Source organism: Trachemys scripta, chromosome 1, assembly GCF_013100865.1.
Source record: "Trachemys scripta elegans isolate TJP31775 chromosome 1, CAS_Tse_1.0, whole genome shotgun sequence".
Taxonomy (NCBI): Eukaryota; Metazoa; Chordata; order Testudines; family Emydidae; genus Trachemys; species Trachemys scripta.
Window position 1 is genome coordinate 199,018,703 of NC_048298.1, and position 19,639 is coordinate 199,038,341.

Here is a 19,639-nt window from a genome sequence, read left to right on the forward strand (position 1 = left end):
TAAGAAAAGCAAATACAGGATAGTGCTGTGTTAAACGTAACCTACTAAAAAAACAAAGGGAAAGAATTAAAAAAAAAAAATTTGACAAGGAAAGGAAACTGTTTCTGTTCTTGTTTCATTTAAATTAAGATGGTTAAAAGCAGCGTTTTTATTCTGCTTAGTCAAGTTTCAAACTGTATTAAGTCCAGGTTCAGTTGTAAACTTTTGAAAGAACAACCATAACGTTTTGTTCAGAGTTATGAACAACCTCCATTCCGGAAGTGTTTGTAACTCTGAGGTTTTACTGTACACTAAGAAAATAACCTGAGTCCGGGTCACTGGTTTCTTCTCTAACATGAAGTTGACCTGCAAGGCCCTAGTATCTGATAACGCTCAGCAGAGAAGTGACAATATATTTGACCATTACATTTTAATGAATCAAAGCTATAGAAACACGTTTTGTTAATGTTATGGTCCCTAGCATACTGTAAAGAGCAAAACAATTACAAATAGCAAATTTTTGTAATCCTTTTAACTGAGTATGCCTAATATATGCAATATTTTCACTGGGTATTTTGTTCCAAATGACTATATTTAATGTAACTGTATTGCTGAATATTTTAGTATACATAACATTTATTGGATCATACGTTTTCTATATTACAGGTCTTTCACTTACACAATAAACAACAAACATACGGGGCATGTGCTGGTAGTTGCAAAAGCAGTGCCAGTTGCCCTTGAGCTATCTGCAAGGGAGCTGATTCTAAATCCAACCCCTGGTTTCCTTGTGGAAACAAGCTTTAGAACAACGGTCCGATTATGCAATCGCAGAAACTATCTTGCTGAATTCAGTTGGAAACCTATAGTCACAGATAAAGGAATAGCATTTTCTATACGGCCAGCCAAAGGTATAGTATGTTTTGAAAGCTGTTCTAAGCAACATGCAAACAAATGCATGCACACCACATTTCTTTATTATCTTAAAGATGGCTGACATCAAATGTCAATGTTTATTTGACACAGTCAAATGTTATTTTTAAGGTTTGCATTAATACTACTGGAAGTCAGAACTATGATCAGACCACAAAGGCCTAAAAGCAAGTAAAATTCTGAATTTTTGGTGCCCAGACTAATTTGCTTATATAAGCTCTGGACATGCACCACGGCCCCATCCTGCTGTTTCTGTGCCACAGTAAACAGCTTTTCACAGCAGCTCTACTCTGAGGTCAAGAGTTTAAGCTGCTGACCACGAGAGTGGAACGAGGAAACTATTTAATAGTACACAGCAATACTATGCAACCATTTAGGATAAGAAGTGATAAAGAAAATCCTATACTGTACATCGAATCCGTGGATATAAAGCGGATATAAATTTGAGAATTGGAAAAATAATTTCCAAATAAAAACAATAATTGGGGGATGGATTTACATCACTTTTGGTGATTTATTTTATTTATTTAAAAATACCCTCCTTTTTAAATAGCACAGGAGTGTGATTCACATGTTCAAAGACTGATAAATTGTGGATACGTTCTGTTGAAGTATATTGATAACCTGGGTTATGCGGTTGTTATGAGAACTTTGAAGCAAGGTTTAATTTAAACTAGCTAAGTATATTGCTCAGCACCTTTGTAAATCAGGCCAGATGTTGCTAGTAATGTGAACCGGTCAGATACAGGAAACTTCAAAAATTTTCCAGAATTGTGAATATTTACATATTTATACATATTTATCTAGGTATTGTAGAAGCATACAAAGACTTGGAGTGTGAAGTGGTTTGGCATCCAGGTTTCTGCTCTCCAGAAACAGGAGAATTCAATCTGTGTGTACATCAGGGAAACACACTTAAGCTAAAATGCCTTGCAAAGGTAATATTTAACCCAAATGGTTTTGCACATTTTTGGTTTTTATCAACATTTTCTTGATTTAAATTTATTTTAACCTCACATGTTCTGTATCGTATACATTGATCAAAATAGTAGAAATTCTGTGGCTCATTCTTCCACAGCACAGACCAGGGTTCCTGCCCCTCCCTGGTTCTGAAACCTAATCACAGTTCACAATTTTCTGGAAACATAGTTCTGGGAAAGGAAAGGAAGGGTCTGTTGTACCTAAATACATCAGATCGCGTATCTGGGAGGTTTACAGAACTGCTAGTAATCCTTGCTGAATTAGAAGTGGTGGCCGCTCCAGAAGGGGACAGTCTCTGCTTCCTGGGTCAATAAAGGGTCTATGAAAAGTCTAACTCAGATGAAATGTGTGCTGCTGGGTGAATTTTTAGAGGTGGTTTGATGGTGCCTTCACCAGTAGAACTCTTAGAATTCCTCATTGGAGCATGAATCTTTCTCTAAGAACGATAGCCAATAAGACACATCCTCACATTATATTTTCCAGAGGCTCCCTTTTTCTTAGTCACTTGGAATGTCTTTTTCCTGCCACTGTTGGGGCAGATGAATTGGTATCGTTCGTTACAACATGGTCTGTTTTTTGCCACCCCAAGCAAAAAAACCAAAACCTCCAAGAGCACAACTGCCGAAGGGAGATGCGGGGAGGTGGGGGAACCTCCAAGAGCGCCTGGAATGCTGCCCCTGAAATTGTGCTGCCCCAAGCACATGCTTGGTTTGCTGGTGCCTAGAGCCAGTCCTGGCTGTAGCATACTGAGGCCTAGAAAAACAATTCTTATCCCACTCACCTGCTGATTTCTTCTACACAGCAACTGACACTCGCAGTTGCCCATGCCAGCCAACTCGGACTTGCAGAGCTCAGGCTGCGGAGCTGTTTCATTGCTGTGTAGATGTCTGGCTCAGGCTGGAGCCCAGGCTCCAGGATCTTGTGAGGTGGGAGGGTCCCAGAGCTCAGGCTCCAGCCCCGGGGCCCAGAAGTCTACACAGCAGTGAAATAGCTCTGCAGTCCGAGCCCTGCGAGCCTGAGTCAGCTGGCACAGGCCAGCTGTGGGTTTTTCTTTGCTATGTAGACATACCCTAAGATGCTTCATCGGTATAGCACAGCCACCCACCACTTCACTTTCCAGGTAAGGAGGAACCATAGGTTTACAGATTTCTGTCAGATCAGAGATCAACCTACAGAAACAGAGGAGATGTGGTGGAGGGTATCGGGGACTGTGATTAGATCGTGTCATCCTGTCTTTCAAACAAAGTGAGGAGAGGGAACACATGAGCTGTGCTGTTCTTGACCAAGCCACCAAGCAAACAATTTAGCGGGTAAGCGGGATCATAATTTATTTTTGTTCACATAATTATCTGTGCACTGCATTAAAAAATCGCTCAAAATATCAGCTTTTGCAAAAACTTCATACCTGAATTTGATAGCCATGCAAAACTTAAACAGAAGTACAGTAATACAGCAAAAGTATTAATTTTCAAAGGGAAATAAAACTTAAAAATAAAAAATAAAAATAAATAAATAAAAATAAAAAAATAAAATTTTGTTATCTTGATAGAGGTTTACTTTTTGATCTAGGTGGTTTGGCAAAAAGTAGATAAATGTTGGTTCCCCTTTACATTCTACTTCACTGTTTAATTTATGCATCTCCACAATTGTCTGGCTTATTGTGAAAACAAAAGAAAATTAAGCTACGTTGAATTATTTATTTACACTCAGTGATATGTTATGTTTGCTTTCTTCCTTTCATTGTTGTTAGCTTGGACCCACCAGTATTCAGTTTATGGAACAAAGAATACCTTTCAATCATGCTCCTCTAGGATTAACTACGTGCAAGACAGCCATTCTTCAAAACACAGGACATAATCATGCATACTTCCAGGTGAACTGAATTATGCTGCCTTACAGGTTTTTTTCCCTTGTTTTGGAGAGTTTTTCATATCTTATTAGAGTTTGTGTTCTCAGTTATTAGATGTGTTATCTATGGTATACTACTTGATTCCCCCCCCCCCTAGGTAGTTTTAATTTTTATTGTACAAAATATAGTTATCCTCTTTAGAATCCTACCCTCTTTAGGGGTTCATGGGACTACTTGACCTAGTTTCTCTTCCTTGTACTATTTTGTAGCTTGCTTTCATTAATCGTGCTGTCTGTATTAGCCCAGGCCCTCCTGACCACATTTGAGTGTAGGATAATATGCTTGTTATTGCAACACTGTGCTTATTAAAAATAAGGAAAGTTCTTAGGCTTACATGGCCTCTGAGAAGTTAAGTAGAAATGACTGGATAGATAAACTTCCCTTTGCAGGAGTCTTGTCCACATTTCTACTGTGAATAACTTGCAGATAATTTTCACTCAGCTTGTATCTATCATTGGAGAAGATGCTGTATTGGATCTTTTTGGAGTTGTACTAAATCATAATTTGCTAATGTTCAGGAGTGCTCATAAAGAACAAAATCAAGGCCCAAATTTTCAAAGCTGGGTTGCAAAAGTTAGTTGCACAATAAGATCTGGCAGATGTTTCGCACTTCTGAAAATAAAATCATTTATTTAGGTGTCTACATATGGATTTAGGTGCCTAACTGAAAATTTTGTCCTAAACTTTTTTGCCCTGGTTAATCTCATAGTCTGATGGTTACATTAACTAAATTGTAAACTCTTCCGGACAGGAAATGTCTTTCCCAGATTCTGTAAAAGTGTACATTTACAGTACTATCAATGTTTTATAATGATTATTTGTATTTGAAGGTTCTTGATTCGAACCCCCTGCCTGGAATGACTATCACTCCTTCTCAGGGGGTAGTACCTGTTGGAGGCCACGCTGATCTCAAAATCGACTTCACGCCCAATGCAGTAATGAAATTTGATACCAGAGTGGAGGTATTAAAAAATCTAAACATTTGTGTATTATCTCGTTAAGTGGGTGTGTACATGCATGCCTATCTATTTATCTTGCTCTCCACTAATCCAATCCAACATAATCAAAGGGGTAGCCCTGTTAGTCTGTATCCACAAAAACAATGAGGAGTCCGGTGGCATTTTAAAGACTAACAGATTTATTTGGGCATAAGCTTTCGTAGGTAAAAGAAAACCCACTCCATGCCTCTGACGAAGTGGGTTTTTTTTACCCACGAAAGCTTATGCCCAAATAAATCTGTTAGTCTTTAAGGTGCCACCAGACTCCTCGTTGTTTTAATCCAACATAATGTATTTTTTTCCTAAAAATGTTGATGATTTGGTACTGCAGTTTTTCAAAATGAATATCTGTTGTATATTTTCCTTAAAAAGCAATTTTTAAACATTATCTTATTATTTTGTATTCAAAAAAGTATACTGTATTTGAGGTGATGAGTTTGTTATGAATACATATGGATGTGAGGAGTGTTCCTTTTTGAAAGTTTTTTTTGTTGGAATAGAATCAAATGTTTTATCAAAGACCAAACTATCCACCATATAAATGGTTTTTTTTTTTTTTGAAAGGATTCAAAATAATGACAATTAGAGGAAATACTTAAAAGCTTCACATCTGATTGATTTAGTCTTAGGACGTGGGTGGGAGATTGATGATAAATTGCCTTTGAGCATGAATTTATCTATCTTTCCAAAGGGGTGTTTCAAGTTATTGTGTGCCAAGTGATTTTATTGGAAAAACTATTAGAATTTATAGTTTAGCAAAACAAGAAATGGTAGGCCAATCTTAATAATTGTCTCTCTTAATCCCAATTCTGGGATGTGACTTCCACTCTTTTTTTAATAACATGGTGTTCTCTGCCTTTCTGTACAGGATGCTGTGATTAAAGACAAGACAAATAATCAGTTATTAATTATAATTACTTTATTAAAGAAAGAAAAAACAAAATGAAACAAGTAACCATTGTTTATGGTTTATTAGTTACAATCTCTTCTGTATTTCTCTCTGTGGAGAGCTTTTAACAGAGATTACATTTTTGATAATGGATCTACTCTTGGAGGATACCTCACTCCCAAAAATTAAACTAAAACAGACGTCACTAGTATCATAGATAACTAAAACAGTTTATAGGTGGGCAGAAGAATTTAATTAAAGATTTGTTATATTCTGGATAACCTAAACAGTTTCTAAATGAGCAAAGAAGAATAACCTTAAATCCTATGAAATCAAAGAGTTTAAATCAGTTACTTAAAAGAAGCCATTCAAGGAGTTGTCTTGAGATAGGCAGTTAATGAATATCAAGAATCTTAAATCTGAATTAAATCCCACTATTTCTCTCTGTTTATCCAGATGAGTTTGTTTCCTTTCCAGGTATACACAATCCACCATCTTATGTTTAACAAGATCTTATAATTCTAGTAATAAGTCATATTAATATGCTCAATTAGTATCTTAAGTTGCAATGGTCTTTCAATATTTCATAAAATCATTACAAGAACAATTTAAATATAATTCCTTGGCAGTGCTTTGGCAAGTTTCATGTCACCCATGATGCTGATGGACTCGTGCTGAACTGAAAGGCTGCTGCTTCTTGATGCTGCTTCATGTTCCTTTCTGTTCTCTGAAAGTTACCATTGTTAGTTGCTTGTTTGTGTAGATGAACAGGATGTGCAGTGGTGAGTGCTGCAAAGATGAAGGATGGGAGAAGATTTTGAACTGTGTAACCAGCAGCACAGTCTTTCCTTTCCAGTCTATAGTCTTTCCTTCCATAACCTTACTGGAGGAGGAAGGATTCATAATATCAACTGTTGTGGCCCTTTCATTGGCTCAACACCTTAATGGGATTGCCTTGTTTGCAGTTTCAGCTGTACATATGCAATATGTTACTACACAGGCAATAGAGTTCTAATTTTTCCTCAACTTGATGGTTATACTGCCTTTACCTTTGTGGCAGGAAATTCTTATAACTTGAAAGTTAGGCCTGGTCTGTTGTACCCAGTTAGGTCAATGTAAGGCAGCTTATGTTGATCTAATTGTCAGTGTATGCACTATGGCCTTGTCACACCAATGTAAGTGCTCTACTACACTGACATCAGAACTCCTCCTCCATGAGGGGCATAGGGCTTATGTCTGTGTAGTTACGGGGGGAGGGATAGCTCAGTGGTTTGAGCATTGGCCTGCTAAACCCAGGGTTGTGAGATCAATCCTTGAAGGGGCCACTTAGGGATCTGGGGCAAAAATCAGTACTTGGTCCTGCTAGTGAAGGCAGGGGGCTGGACTCGATGACCTTTCAGGGTCCCTTCCAGTTCTATGAGATAGGCATATCTCCATTATTATTATTATTTTATTATAGGGCCACAGTGTCTGTGTAGACACTGCATTCCTTACATCAGCTGTTGGCTATCTTGTCAATTTCATGGCTGGAGCCATGAAATTGAGAAGAAAGCCAGGCAGTTAGAGCTGGTCTGCCCCCGGCTTCCCACTCCCAGCCAGGCTGCTGCCCGGAGGCTCCCCGATCAGGGAGCTGAGAAGCCCAGGTGACTGCTCCCAGCTGGGAACAGGGAGCCAAGAGCCCAGTGGAGTGGGGAGGAGGAGGGGGCAGCTGGGCTTCTGGAAGGGAACTCCACGGATGTGAGAGCCCTGGCTCTCAGCTCTCCACAGTGACTCTGTTCAGTTGGTGGAAGCGCTCCTGGTGAGGATGCATACCGCCAACTGTAGGAGGGTAGTGTGGACATCAGCCACCGCAGTAATTACTGCAATATCTGTAAGTCAACCTAACATAGGTCAACTTAGGGCTCTAGTGTAGACATGCCCTTACAGTTTTAATTCGTTTGACTTAGTCCATGTTTTGATATTTTCCTTCAGTGCTGTCCAGGTTTCATAGGAGATGAAATTTTGTTTTAAATAAATCTAAAAAAACCTTATATTGTATATAGTCTTTCAGCTCTCAAAGTAATCTTTTTAACCTTAATTCTTAAGGACAGTGACTTTAAATTTAAATAGCCATCCGAGACGGCATTGTCTCTTCTTAGCAGGCTTTGGAGAAGTACCTCATGTCTTTCTGAGTTTAGTAAATAAATTGCTTAAGCATAGCCAGTTAACTAATTTTCTTATCAATATTTTATACTTGTGTTGCATTCTATTAGTAACTAGATATAGCATCAAATGACCTTGCTGTATTTGTACATAAAACATCTCCTATACTCATTACAATTACATTAGAAAGTTATTATGAGGCTTGCATTTAGATGCAGATTAACATCACAAAAGAAACTTATTGATGCATTTAAGGAACAAAGGGTTTTCATCTTTAAGCAGCAACATGAATTCAGAAGGTAGAAAAGGCCTTGTACAAATCATTTCTCAACCATAAATGTTCTCCTTTACATTTGAAGAATGAAGACTTTAGATTACCTCCAAAAGAAAATATTTTTAATATTTCTGTAATTCTTAAGGTTTTAAAACATAGGCATTGTCTTTGAAAAGGGAAGGGGGAAAGACCCACTTTCTTGGCTTTTGAGAACACAATGTATCCCTAAATATTCTTATAAAATCTGTTGCTTGGGATAAAATTAATCTCTGTGCCAGATTCTGCCTCATACTAGAGGGATGTGGTTTGGACTTTGATCAGACAATCTTGCTGGTATTCTGGCCATTTTGACCCAATGGTCCTTAGGTATAAGAGCTGCCATTTGCAGTACATTTACAACTGGCACTTAAAAGCATCTATTATATATTTGATAGAAAAGCATAATAACCAATGCTTATCTAGATCCTTAAAAACAATGCATACAACATGATAGTCTAGAAAGTTAAAATGGAGATAGACATTCTAAAAGTTGCATTTCAAAGTCTGTATGAACCACTGAGTCAATAAACCTCTAAATGTGTTATCTTCCTTTGACATTTTGGGAGCCTGTCACTATTTGAATGAACTTTTCTTAGGAATCTCTATAGCGTTAACATTTCATATAATTAAATAATCAACTGAAAACATAAAACTGTTATTTCTCTAAGCATTGTGTGTTTTTTCAAAACCTTGTTCGTATTTCCTAAATTCAGTAAAGGCCCAGGCAAATTTGTATTGAACCAACGTCATAAGAATAAACTGTGATAATTTTATTAATAATCAGTTTTGCATCAATATTGAGGTCTACCACTTACAGTGATCACTTGTTTTGATTATAATTTATTTTCATGGTTTAGGTGAATAAACTCTTTTTAATAAAGAGACTGATAAAGGATATGTTTTAGGATAGAAACTTTCAGTCAGTAAATTAGTTTGCTTCATTTCATTTAGTGCAAAAAATAGCTGCTTGGGCTACACCTGTGGCCTGGAAATAGTACTTTATATTTCAAGGCTGTAATCTCCAAGCACAGAGTACAAGTAAGTCACACAGAAAACAGTGGAAGTGATTTGTATTCTGTGGTGGGAGACTGGAGCACTGGGCTCAGTTCTTACGTCTACTCTCATGTTCTCTAGAGTGACAGTGCTTAGACTACTGAAAAGCGTTTAGATTATTTGTCTCCTGTTTATATGCATCGCAAGGAAACTGAGTTCTGAGAGTGCTTCATTATAAAGGTTGATTTGAGATTATGGATGCAATTATGGATTATGGATTTGATTTGTACAGGAGACTGATAAGTTTGCTGGATTCATCTTGCATCAAGAAAAAAATTCAGATAATTTTTAATGGATGCTGTCATGTACCCAGACCTGGCCACACCTTCTGATCTCACTACTGTTTTCTCCACTTGCTGTTGTGTCCTAACACCATACTACTAAACCCAACATCCACTCACTCCTTTCCACTTCTAATACTTCCTGAGGTAGCTGCAGCACTTCTCCTGACCTAGCTGTAATACCTGTTTCTTTCCATCGTGGCTTGTCCCAAGAAACCTACCTACCGGTTCCTACTCACACTGGACAGATTTCCTCCACTCAGCTCCCACCTGCCATAGAAAACAACTGTGTTCTCCCTCCTGTATTGCTCTCTCTCCTGGCTGCAAAGAGCTGCTCTTTTCTTCAATTTGGTTTCCTCCTTCAGTAGTGGCTATCGTTATCCTGCTTGGTATCCAACAGAGCTGCTACTTTTACCCAGTGATTCTATAACCCACTGGAATCATTGCATGTGTATATTACAGAAATTAATACAGCATTTTTAGACTTCATTATATTATTTTCATAGCAAAATAACTTTAGAACGTGGGGAAGTTCTTTTCATGGGAACCTATGCAGTAGAATTCCATGGCTGTCTTTTTCTGTTGTCTATTATTTAAAGCTGTCTTATTTAAAATGGTCATTTACTATACAGTACATAATATAATGGAACAGTTGTGATGGCAAAGTAATGTAATAATTACAAAGTTGACAATTTTACTTTTCTTTCAACTAGGTAGCCATCCGCCATGGAAAAGTATTGGAATTTAGGATTGGTGGATCTGTAGAGGCCCCTGAAATAGGCATTAGTGTAGTAAGTATAAGGTATCTTTTATTACACTAATTATTAGTTCTAGGTAAGATTTGTAGTTTTATTTAATTATTACTTTTATAGTCAGGTGTCAGAATTTTCCTTCCTTAATTATTCACATTTTTTCAGTTTATTTTTCTATAAATTATTTCACGCGAAGTGACGAGGAGAATGTGAAGAGAGATTAAAAATTAAATATACCTGTGGCAGCTGAGGGATTTAATTGTAACCTTTACATACTATGCGTTTAGACAATGATGAAGGAAGGAGAAGAGGAGAAATAGAATGAAATTAATTAATTGAAAAATGATACTCCCATTTGAAAAATTTCACTAGTGGTACAATCAAGGGGATTATAGCAGTGGTTCCAAAACTGTGGTCTTTGGCACCCACAAAAGACCTAGGGCCAATAAAGGAGCTGGATAGGCAGTTGGTGAACTGAGACTTCCAGTTAATGTAGGAAAACTTATGAATCTCTGAACTGCAATATTTTTAAAGTACTCTCCAGGTATACATATGACCTTATAATGCTCTTACATTGTTGTTGGTTTTTTTTTTTTTTAACTTAACAGGAATCCTTTAACTTCCATGGTGTTTATGCTGGTTCCACCCAAAGAATTCCCTTTTTGCTTCAGAACAAAGGAGTAGCACGTGCAAGGGTGGAGTTTGATTTATCCAAATATAAAGACTTTACACTGAACTTCAAAGACCAATCAGGTACTTTCTTTTGTTATTTCAGAATTGTAATTAATAGAAAAATATGATAGCAGTAAAAGAAATCCAAGCTGAAGTTCTTCTTGTATAAAAATCTTACTGAGTCACTGTTGTATAGAAAGTTTAAAGGTATAGTGTAAAGTAGTTGCTATTTCTTATCTCTTAATTTATATTAAAAGCTGATACTATTCCTGTAAAATGACATTAGTTTTACCTTGCCTGCACTACTTTTTATATACAATACAAGACTGTGTTCCACAGAAATGATACAATGCATTGGAGATAATGCTAGAGAAGTGTCAATCTAAGTTATAAACCAAGTTATTTTTTTAACAAGCATAAAATAAGGTTATGTTATAGTCCTGATATTGATTCCCTCTTAATATGAAAATGGATTTCTAGCATCATGCTAACTTTTCATCCTTATACCTATCCAGTTGAGGTTTTTTCTCACAAAATGAATAATTATCTGAGTTTGTACTTGGCTTAAATTTAAGACTTTAGCAATATCCCAGAACTGTGTTTTAATACTAATTTCTACAGTAATATTGTCATGAAAGAGACTGTGTTTTACTTTTAGTAGATGTCTGTTGTACCTGTCTCGGCTATGAGTTGGCTGGCACACCTGCAGTTGTGTATTGCCTTTGCTTATGCTCATTAGGGCAGAGCAACTTCTGTTAGTGGCAGGGGAATTTGCACTCAAGACAGCCATATGGTAGCTGTTCACATGGATGTTTACAAAGCATTAATGTTTCTCCTTTAGGGAGAAATCCAGCTTTGTTGTTTCAGTTCTGCAAAACCTATTTCTGAAGCAAGGGAGTTCATACTCTTTTTTTGTCTCCTAGATTTTTTTATTTTCTCTTTTGGATGCCTTTATTTAAGTTGGCCAGATTTTAAAAGTTTTAGCTTTTGATCATGCGTCTTTCAGTGTGCTTCCAAAAACTTAAGGTGGTATCTTATCCCTACTGTGTAGGTGGATTTAGGAAGGAGTATTCAAGTTACTTGTCAGTTTCTGACCTGTTGTTGGTACGTTCTCTGTTGTGTACTGTCATGGCTCATTTTCTTTTGAGACATATTGACTAGCCACTCGGGGCAACAAGTTTGGGGTCCTGGGGATATTCCAGTTGGGACTAGAAATTGACAAAGTCTGGTATTTTCTTTGATGGGTTCTTGTTGATTTCTAAGGAATGTACAAAGTCCTGTTTCTCTGAATGCAAGAGGAACCAAGAAACAGTGGATAGCGTCTTTGCTTACAGCTCAAAGCTTCTTTAGCCAGCATCAGACCCAGAAGAATCTTCCTCTAGGCTCATCTAGGGTCACGCAGTGCTTATATGCTAGTGGCAGAATGAAAGCCAATCATCAATCTATGTCTGTTTCTTGTCTGCCTCCCTTCCCCAGCTAGGCTTTTTCCACTCATATGATCAGAACAATACCCAGTAGAATCCTCCACCCACATATTGGTAGTTTCTGACTCCATTATGTTGCAGACTCCATTATGCAGACTTGTTTTTACATGTGGCCCCCTTAACTATCTCTTACAACTTTCTTAAAGAAAGGACACACTGATGCATAATTTTCAGTGAGCTTTTAACTCAACCATTAACAAGATTTAACCCAGCTCATAACACTGTCTAGAGCAGGGGTGGCCAACCTGATCCTGAGAAGGAGCCAGAATTTACCAATGTACATTGCCAAAGAGCCACAGTAATATGTCAGCAGCTCCTCCCGCTCCCAGCGCCTCCTGCCTACCGGCTGCCCCACCAATCAGTGCCTCCCTCTCCCTCCCAACACCTCCTGATCAGCTGTTTCGTGGCATGCAGGAGGCTCTGGGAGGGTGGGGGAGGAGCAAGGGCATGGCAGGCTCAGGAGAGGGGGTGGGAAGGGGTGCAGTGGGGGCAGGGCCTGTGGCAGAGCCAGGGGTTGAGCAGCGAGCACCTCCTGGCACATTGGAAAGTTGGCGCCTGTAGCTCCAGCCCCAGAGTTGGTGCCTATACAAGGAGCTGCATATTAACTTCTGAAGAGCCGAATGTGGCTCCGGAGCCACAGGTTGGCCACCCCTGGTCTAGAGCTACTCACTATCCCAGGGTGAGAATCCTGGCAGATGGTACCCATGAAAGAAGGGAGAATTTACCGGAATTCTGCTTCTGGAAGATTTCATCACAGTGCAGTCTCACTCAGTCACCCACCCTTCACAGGCGCAGAGTTGCAGAGTTCTGTTCTTGAGGTGGCATACTCTCTCATGAGATGTCTTTGAAAAGTTATGTTGAAACCTGTGCTATTTAAGGCTTTAAAAGGGTCATTTTAACCCAAATCAGGTAGTTTCATAAAACTTTTATTGTAAGAATGCACAGAATGGAGCCAAAGAAAAACCATGTAAATTGAATCTTGTAGACTTTTTATGAAGGTGGTAATATAATATCTCAGAATGCTTATGGGGTTAAAAGTTGACATACAAATAGATTAACAGTTTCTTGAAAAGGAAGGAGTTGCCACTGTTAATAGTCCTGCAACCGTCTTGATTTGGACCTTTGTGAAAATATTGACTAATTATCTGTCCCTTCTGGTCATGTTGTGGGAAAAGCACAGAGCTTTTCAGGACCTCCTATCACCAACAATGCAAACATGACTTTTGACTTTGTGGTGACTTTTCCGTGCATCCAGGCCATAAATGGAGCATTGGCAAAGCAGAAAGACAGTTTCTAAGAACATCGAATATGTCATGTTATTGCTATGAGGACTACTGGGTCTCAGTAATTTCTACAATGCCAAGTATAGCATTCCTTCTACCGCTTTCATAGTGTATAATTTAACTCTACTATACTTTCTATTCATTCTCCTGTCTTTCTATCTTCTGTCTAATCTATTCAAAACTTTGCCAGTTTTGGGATTGATTTAATTCCATTGTATTATTGCCATAAAGAGCATGGCAGGCTAAGCGAGAGTAAGCAGGCTTATTCCAGCATGAAGGAGAACCAGTGGGAGAAGACCACAGCATGCAAGTCAGATCCCAGATGTTGTTTCCTCAGATGGGGGGAAGTGCACCAGGATCCAGAGACTAATGCAACCTGTTTGTGACCAACCTGTTTATGTATCTTACCCACAGGATGTGAATGAAGTAACAACAGAAAGACAGCATTTTCTTTCTTATCTATCCTTGTTTTCTTCCCTCTTTATTGTGTGTTGTGTTTATCTAGATAGCAGAATTATTTTTAAAAAATGATGATTACAGGAGAGCCAAAATCTAATGTTTGATTGTTTCCCCTTCATTTTCTCCAAAGAAAGACATTTGGCATGAGCAAGAAACATTTTCACAAGATGTTTTTTCCTTTAAAAGACTTTTCTGTGAATACAAAGAAAATAATTCCCCCCCCCAAATGAATGCTCACTTAAGTTTTGGTTTTCAAATATTTCAATCATTTGTATTTTGTTTTGTTTTCCTTTTGTGCATTGCGGAAATGTTAAACAGGATTTCTATTGGGTGGTTGCTGTGGCAAAGTAAGTCAGGCTGTGTTTTCACTAGAAACGTTGCAGTGGCACAACTGTAGCATTACAGCTGTACCACTGCAGTGTTTCAGGGTATGTCTACACTGCAATGTAAGCCCGGGTTAGTGGGGCATTGACTCCTGTTAGGAAACCCTGGTCTTGGATGTCTACGTTGCATTTAAATCCTATGTTAAGACTCCCCCCCCCCCCCCCCCCCCCCCAAAGTTGAAATCTTAGGCTTTGTGCACAGACCCAAGTCAAAGTAATGATATTCCAGAGTCCTTAGTGCCCCCCAAATTATGGCCGCTCTAGCTCTAGGACTGTGGTGCACTGTGGGAAAACTTTTCTGCCTGCCCTGCACTTTACAGGAAGTTTTAACAGCTCACCAGTCCCATTGCAAATCGAGGAGGCTCTCTGATAGTGTGCTTGCATATCGGTGATCAGAAGAGAATGGGTTAATGGTGACCTAAGTTCCCTGTAAGCTGCGTGGCCGTGTGTGAGCCTATTTAGTGCCGCGCAGGCACTCGGGGAACTCGCCCAGCCATGGTGGCAGCTGGGGGAGGGGCAGCCCCCAATGCAGACCCAGCTGGACCTGCTACGGTGGCTGGGGGCAGGGCAGCTCCAACGCATCCCCGACCGGACTGCCACGGCGGCTGGGAGGGGGCGGCCCTAACACAGCCTTTGCCGTGGGAGGGGCAGCCCGAATGCAGTCCCAACCCAGTCCCGGCCTGGACCTGCCGCAGCTGGGGGAGGGGCGCCTATCCCATGTCCCAAGCCGCTGCAGCAGGGAGAGACGCCTCTCCCCCCAGGGAGAGGGGGAGAGAGCGAGAGATCCCACTGTAGCCCCAGAGCACTCTCATCCCTGGCCCCACCTCAGTGCCCTCACCCCTATCCTCTGCCTCAGCCCTGAGCCCCTCAGCCCTGGCCCCATCCTGGAACCTTCACCCCCTGCACCCCAACCCTCTTCCCCAGCCTTTAGTCTCCTCCCACACATCACCTCCATATTGGTGCACATAGCAAAATTCATTCTGCACATGTGTGGAAAAATTAGAGGGAACACTGGTGACCTGAGCTGTAGAGCCCTGCCTGGATACAAAAATGTGGATCCGCATCCACAAGAATCAACTTGTATCTGACCCACGATCCGCACTCTGTCTTCTATCTGTATCCTCACTGCATCCGCAGCAGCATTCTATCTCACAGTGCCTCTGAGGAGGAGTGTGTGTGTGTGTGTGTGTGTGTGTGCATGCGTGTGTACTATATAAGAAAACTATATTGTTTAATAAATGTGCACACTGTTGTTGTTGTTTTAAACATCAATCTTATTCTACAACAGGCATCAGAACAAATAGCCTTTTATATTAAAAATAATATAATGTCTCCAGCCAATAATGCTCAAAATCACAAACTGAACTATAAAATAAAAAAGTCTGCTGCCTGTTGAGCTTGTGATTTATAAAGTCATCACACTTAGAGCTCAGCAATCCCAGTTTTTGCACCAGCTCTTTGACTTAAGGTTGGTTTCGCCCTGTAGCAGTTCATGTGTTGAGGAAATTAGCAGTGTGTTTCCATCCAGATTCCTGCCTTTATCACTCGGGGTTTGCAGTCTTCTACCAACAGCTGGGATGTCAGGGGCTGAGGGAGCCTTTGCCTCCTTGTCCTGTAACTGTCAGTCTCCAGGCTTCCTGCTCAACATTTCTTGCCGTGGTCTGCAATATGCTATTGATTTAAAGCCCCACTGAGGGTCTCAATCAATAAAACTGTTTGCTGCATGTGGTGCAATGTTTTACCGGTGAGAAAAGAAAGCCATGAGTACTAGTTCCTCTGGCAGGCTGCTTGGGTTTTTTAATTGATCACAGATTTCCCCCCTCCCCACCTCCCCAAAAAAACAAACTAGGTTATGGGATTATCTGCATCACCTAGTGTGAGTTGCTGATAAAGAGGTAACTGAAGCTGATGATACTCTCAATATTCCAGATAATGCAAGGGACAGAGTGTCTGTTCTCCCTGTGGAAGCATGCAAGGGGAATACTATTGCAGGGCTACAGAGCTTAATTTTTGCTTGGGTTGAGCCCTGGCATGTCTTGGCTTGGCAAGTCACTCTCTGCGCCACCCTAAGTGTATGTGTGGGGGGAGAGGAGCAGCGATAGCAGGTGCTCAGTGACTTCAGGTCCATTTCCCCATATGGGCACAGGAGGGGGGTCCAAGAGTTAGGGATGAGGGGCGAGTGCAGGGTTGAGGGGCATAGGAGGGCGGTAAAGGTGCTCTCTGGCTGCCCGGCCAGTGCTTAATTTGTGCCAGGGCTTGCCAAGGCCGAGCCCTGAAATCTTGTTCAATACAAATTAAGCACTGCAGGGCTATCTACCTGCCCTGAATTGTGCTGGTCCCAGGCAGGAAAGGAGGAAGCCTGCCTGTGTATGCAAAAGCTAACCTGCTTGTACTAGAGAACAGGACCCCGGCATTTTGCGAAGCCCGAGCTCATAAGCTGGAAAAGTACCCCCCCCCTGGCTTGACACCCTGAGAGCGAAGGGCTATGAGGTGCAGATGGATGTCCTGATTGTCAGAGCCCTGGGCGCCTGGGACCCCTGCAACGAGCGCGTGCTGCGGACCTGTGGGATCGGTCGACGCTATGCACGTCTCATGCGGCGCCTCATGGTCTCAGACGCCATCCGATGGTCCAGGGACATCTACATCGAGCACATCACCGGCCACCGACAGTACCAGGAGGCGTGAGCCAGAGTGACATCGTTCTCCCACTATGAGAAAGAGACCAAGTGACTTTCTCCATTGGATCATATGAACTGGAACCATAAACTCCCTGAACATTAAATCTCACCAAATGAGGGTCAATCCATCCTCATCATCCTATCCACTCATTATTATCCACACCCGAGCATAGCCACTTTAGGAACTTTATACCGTCATGTCTCAATGTCTGTACTTTGACCCATCAACCTTTTACCCCCAATCGGGGATATTGCAGATTATGTATTCCTCATGCCACCTTATCTTAAACCAAACTTTGCACCCTCGATAATCTGTATGTTATTCCCTGATCACCAGAAACTTCTATGCTCAAACTCTGTTCAGTATTTTTTTTTAACATCATCTTAATAAAAAATTTTAAATCTAACTGGGTGAGACCCTCTGTGATTCAAATCCTAACGAGTACATTAGGCTTAGATTGTGGTTTTGTTTTATTTCTTATGGTAATCTACTTTGATCGGTTTGTTTGCTATCACTTACCACTTAAAATCTATCTTTCTGTAGTTAATAAGTCTATTTTGTATTTTACCTAAAACACTGTGCATTGTTTGAAGTGCAAAGAGAGAAGTCTCAGCTCAGAAACAAGTGTTAGTGCATGTCCACTTTCCAGGGCCGGCTCTATCATTTTTGCTGCCCCAAGCAAAAAAAAAAAAAAAGCCGCCCGGACTGTGCCGCCCCAAGAATGGACGGAATGCCACCCCTTAGCATGTGCCGCCCCAGGCACGTGCTTCCTCTGCTGGTGCCTGGAGCCGGCCCTGCCACTTTCCTTTGTAGAAGTGGCGGACTGGGTAATAAATTTCATACTGAGGTTTTTGACCAGGGCAGGATGGTTCAGGGATCCTAGGCTGGGGAGCTGTGAGTATTTTGGCTATAGCCTCTCTATTGTGGGTTTATGAGTGGCTGGAAGGAGCATTCATGAACACAGCTGGGTGTGGTCCCTGCCTGTGGATGTTGGTGAAAGCTTGAAGGGCTTTTCAGCTTGTCACAATACAAGAGGGAACCCAGATTGGTGAGACAGAGGGCTCAGCTGTACCTGAGTTCCAGGTGGCACCCCGGGGAGCACCCATCACACACTAGATGCAGGGCTGGAATGCACAAACCGTGCAACTTGATTGAGAAGGGGAAAGTTGTGCTTGTATAACTGCTGAAGTGGTGGAGACTACACATCTTCATTCTTTGTCAGTTTCATCATCATCACTTCCACAATCGCTGTCTGAATCCTCAAACTCTATATGTGACCATTGTCTCCTTTGGTGATGGAGTCTGTGTAACTGACGAAAGAAGCATAAGATTCACTGCAGGAATATTTTTCTCCTGCAATAAGACCAGCTTCTTGGTTTCTTGATAAACTTCCTGTCTCTCCTCTTCACTGAAAACTTTTATCTCCTTCATTTGTGGGTGCAGGAAAACTGCTACCCTGTGCATAGGCTTGATTTCAATCTTTTTGATGAGACGTTGCGAAGCTTGGGACTTGAGTTGACTTAGACTGTTTACATCAGTGGTAGAAGGATGGAGATGCTTTTCCAGCCTTTTGTGCCAAATGAGCACCAAGAGGAGAGTGGGCTGTGACTGCTGTAGTGCATCTGACGCTTCCTTGCAGGGCTGCAGGAACTCTATTACAATGCTCAAGGTCTAGTGGTCTATGCTATCAATGAGCTGAGTATCTCCCTTTTTTGTCAAAATTTCATATATTCTGTCCCACTGCTCCCCTATTGTTTTAAACATGAATAGTTTGCTGTTGCGTCATGTTTCTACATCTCCTTTCAGAGACTTTTTCAGTCTGTTTTGAAGTCCAGATCTCCCGAAGTAAGTAATGAGATTTCAGCATGCGTGGATCAGTTAGGTTACTGCTTCCTCTTTTTGGTTTCCCAGTTTGGTAGTATGATCATGTGTGGTATTTATAACGTGTGCTGAGCAGCTTATTTGCACATAGGACTTGAGTGATGCAACCATGTTCACTCCCTGGTCCATAATGAAATCCATCTGGTTGGTAATACTGTGTATATCAAATCTTCTGAGTGCCTGAATAACAGCCGAAAGAATGTTCTCCGCAGTTTTTGATTTCCTACTGTCATGTTGAGTCACACAAACCACCTGCTCCACCAGTCCAAACTGTTGTGGCTGTAATGAACAGTTATTCCCAAATAGGCAACCTTTCTGTAATCCTCTGTCCAAAGATCGAGGGTAACCCCTCCACCCACTGTGCCAAGAATCAGAGGGGTAGCCATGTTAGTCTGAATCTGGTAAAAAGCAACAGAGGGTCCTGTGGCACCTTTGAGACTAACAGAAGTATAGGGAGCATAAGCTTTCGTGGGTAAGAACCTCATGTCTTCAGCTGCAAGTAATGGAAATCTCCAGAGGCAGGTATAAATCAGTGTGGAGATAACGAGGTTAGTTCAATCAGGGAGGT

At 40.8% G+C, this 19,639-nt stretch overlaps 1 protein-coding gene across 1 annotated transcript in view; it reads left to right on the top strand.

The window, feature by feature from the left end:
- The window catches only part of CFAP47 (cilia and flagella associated protein 47), a 660,392-nt gene that overhangs the window by 47,294 nt on the left and 593,459 nt on the right, over window positions 1-19,639 (top strand). The window contains exons 15-20 of the mRNA XM_034754614.1: window positions 646-890; window positions 1,720-1,850; window positions 3,644-3,766; window positions 4,633-4,764; window positions 10,192-10,269; window positions 10,839-10,983. Coding sequence (XP_034610505.1) covers window positions 646-890; window positions 1,720-1,850; window positions 3,644-3,766; window positions 4,633-4,764; window positions 10,192-10,269; window positions 10,839-10,983 — 854 coding nt within the window. The remainder of the gene's footprint in view (window positions 1-645; window positions 891-1,719; window positions 1,851-3,643; window positions 3,767-4,632; window positions 4,765-10,191; window positions 10,270-10,838; window positions 10,984-19,639) is intronic.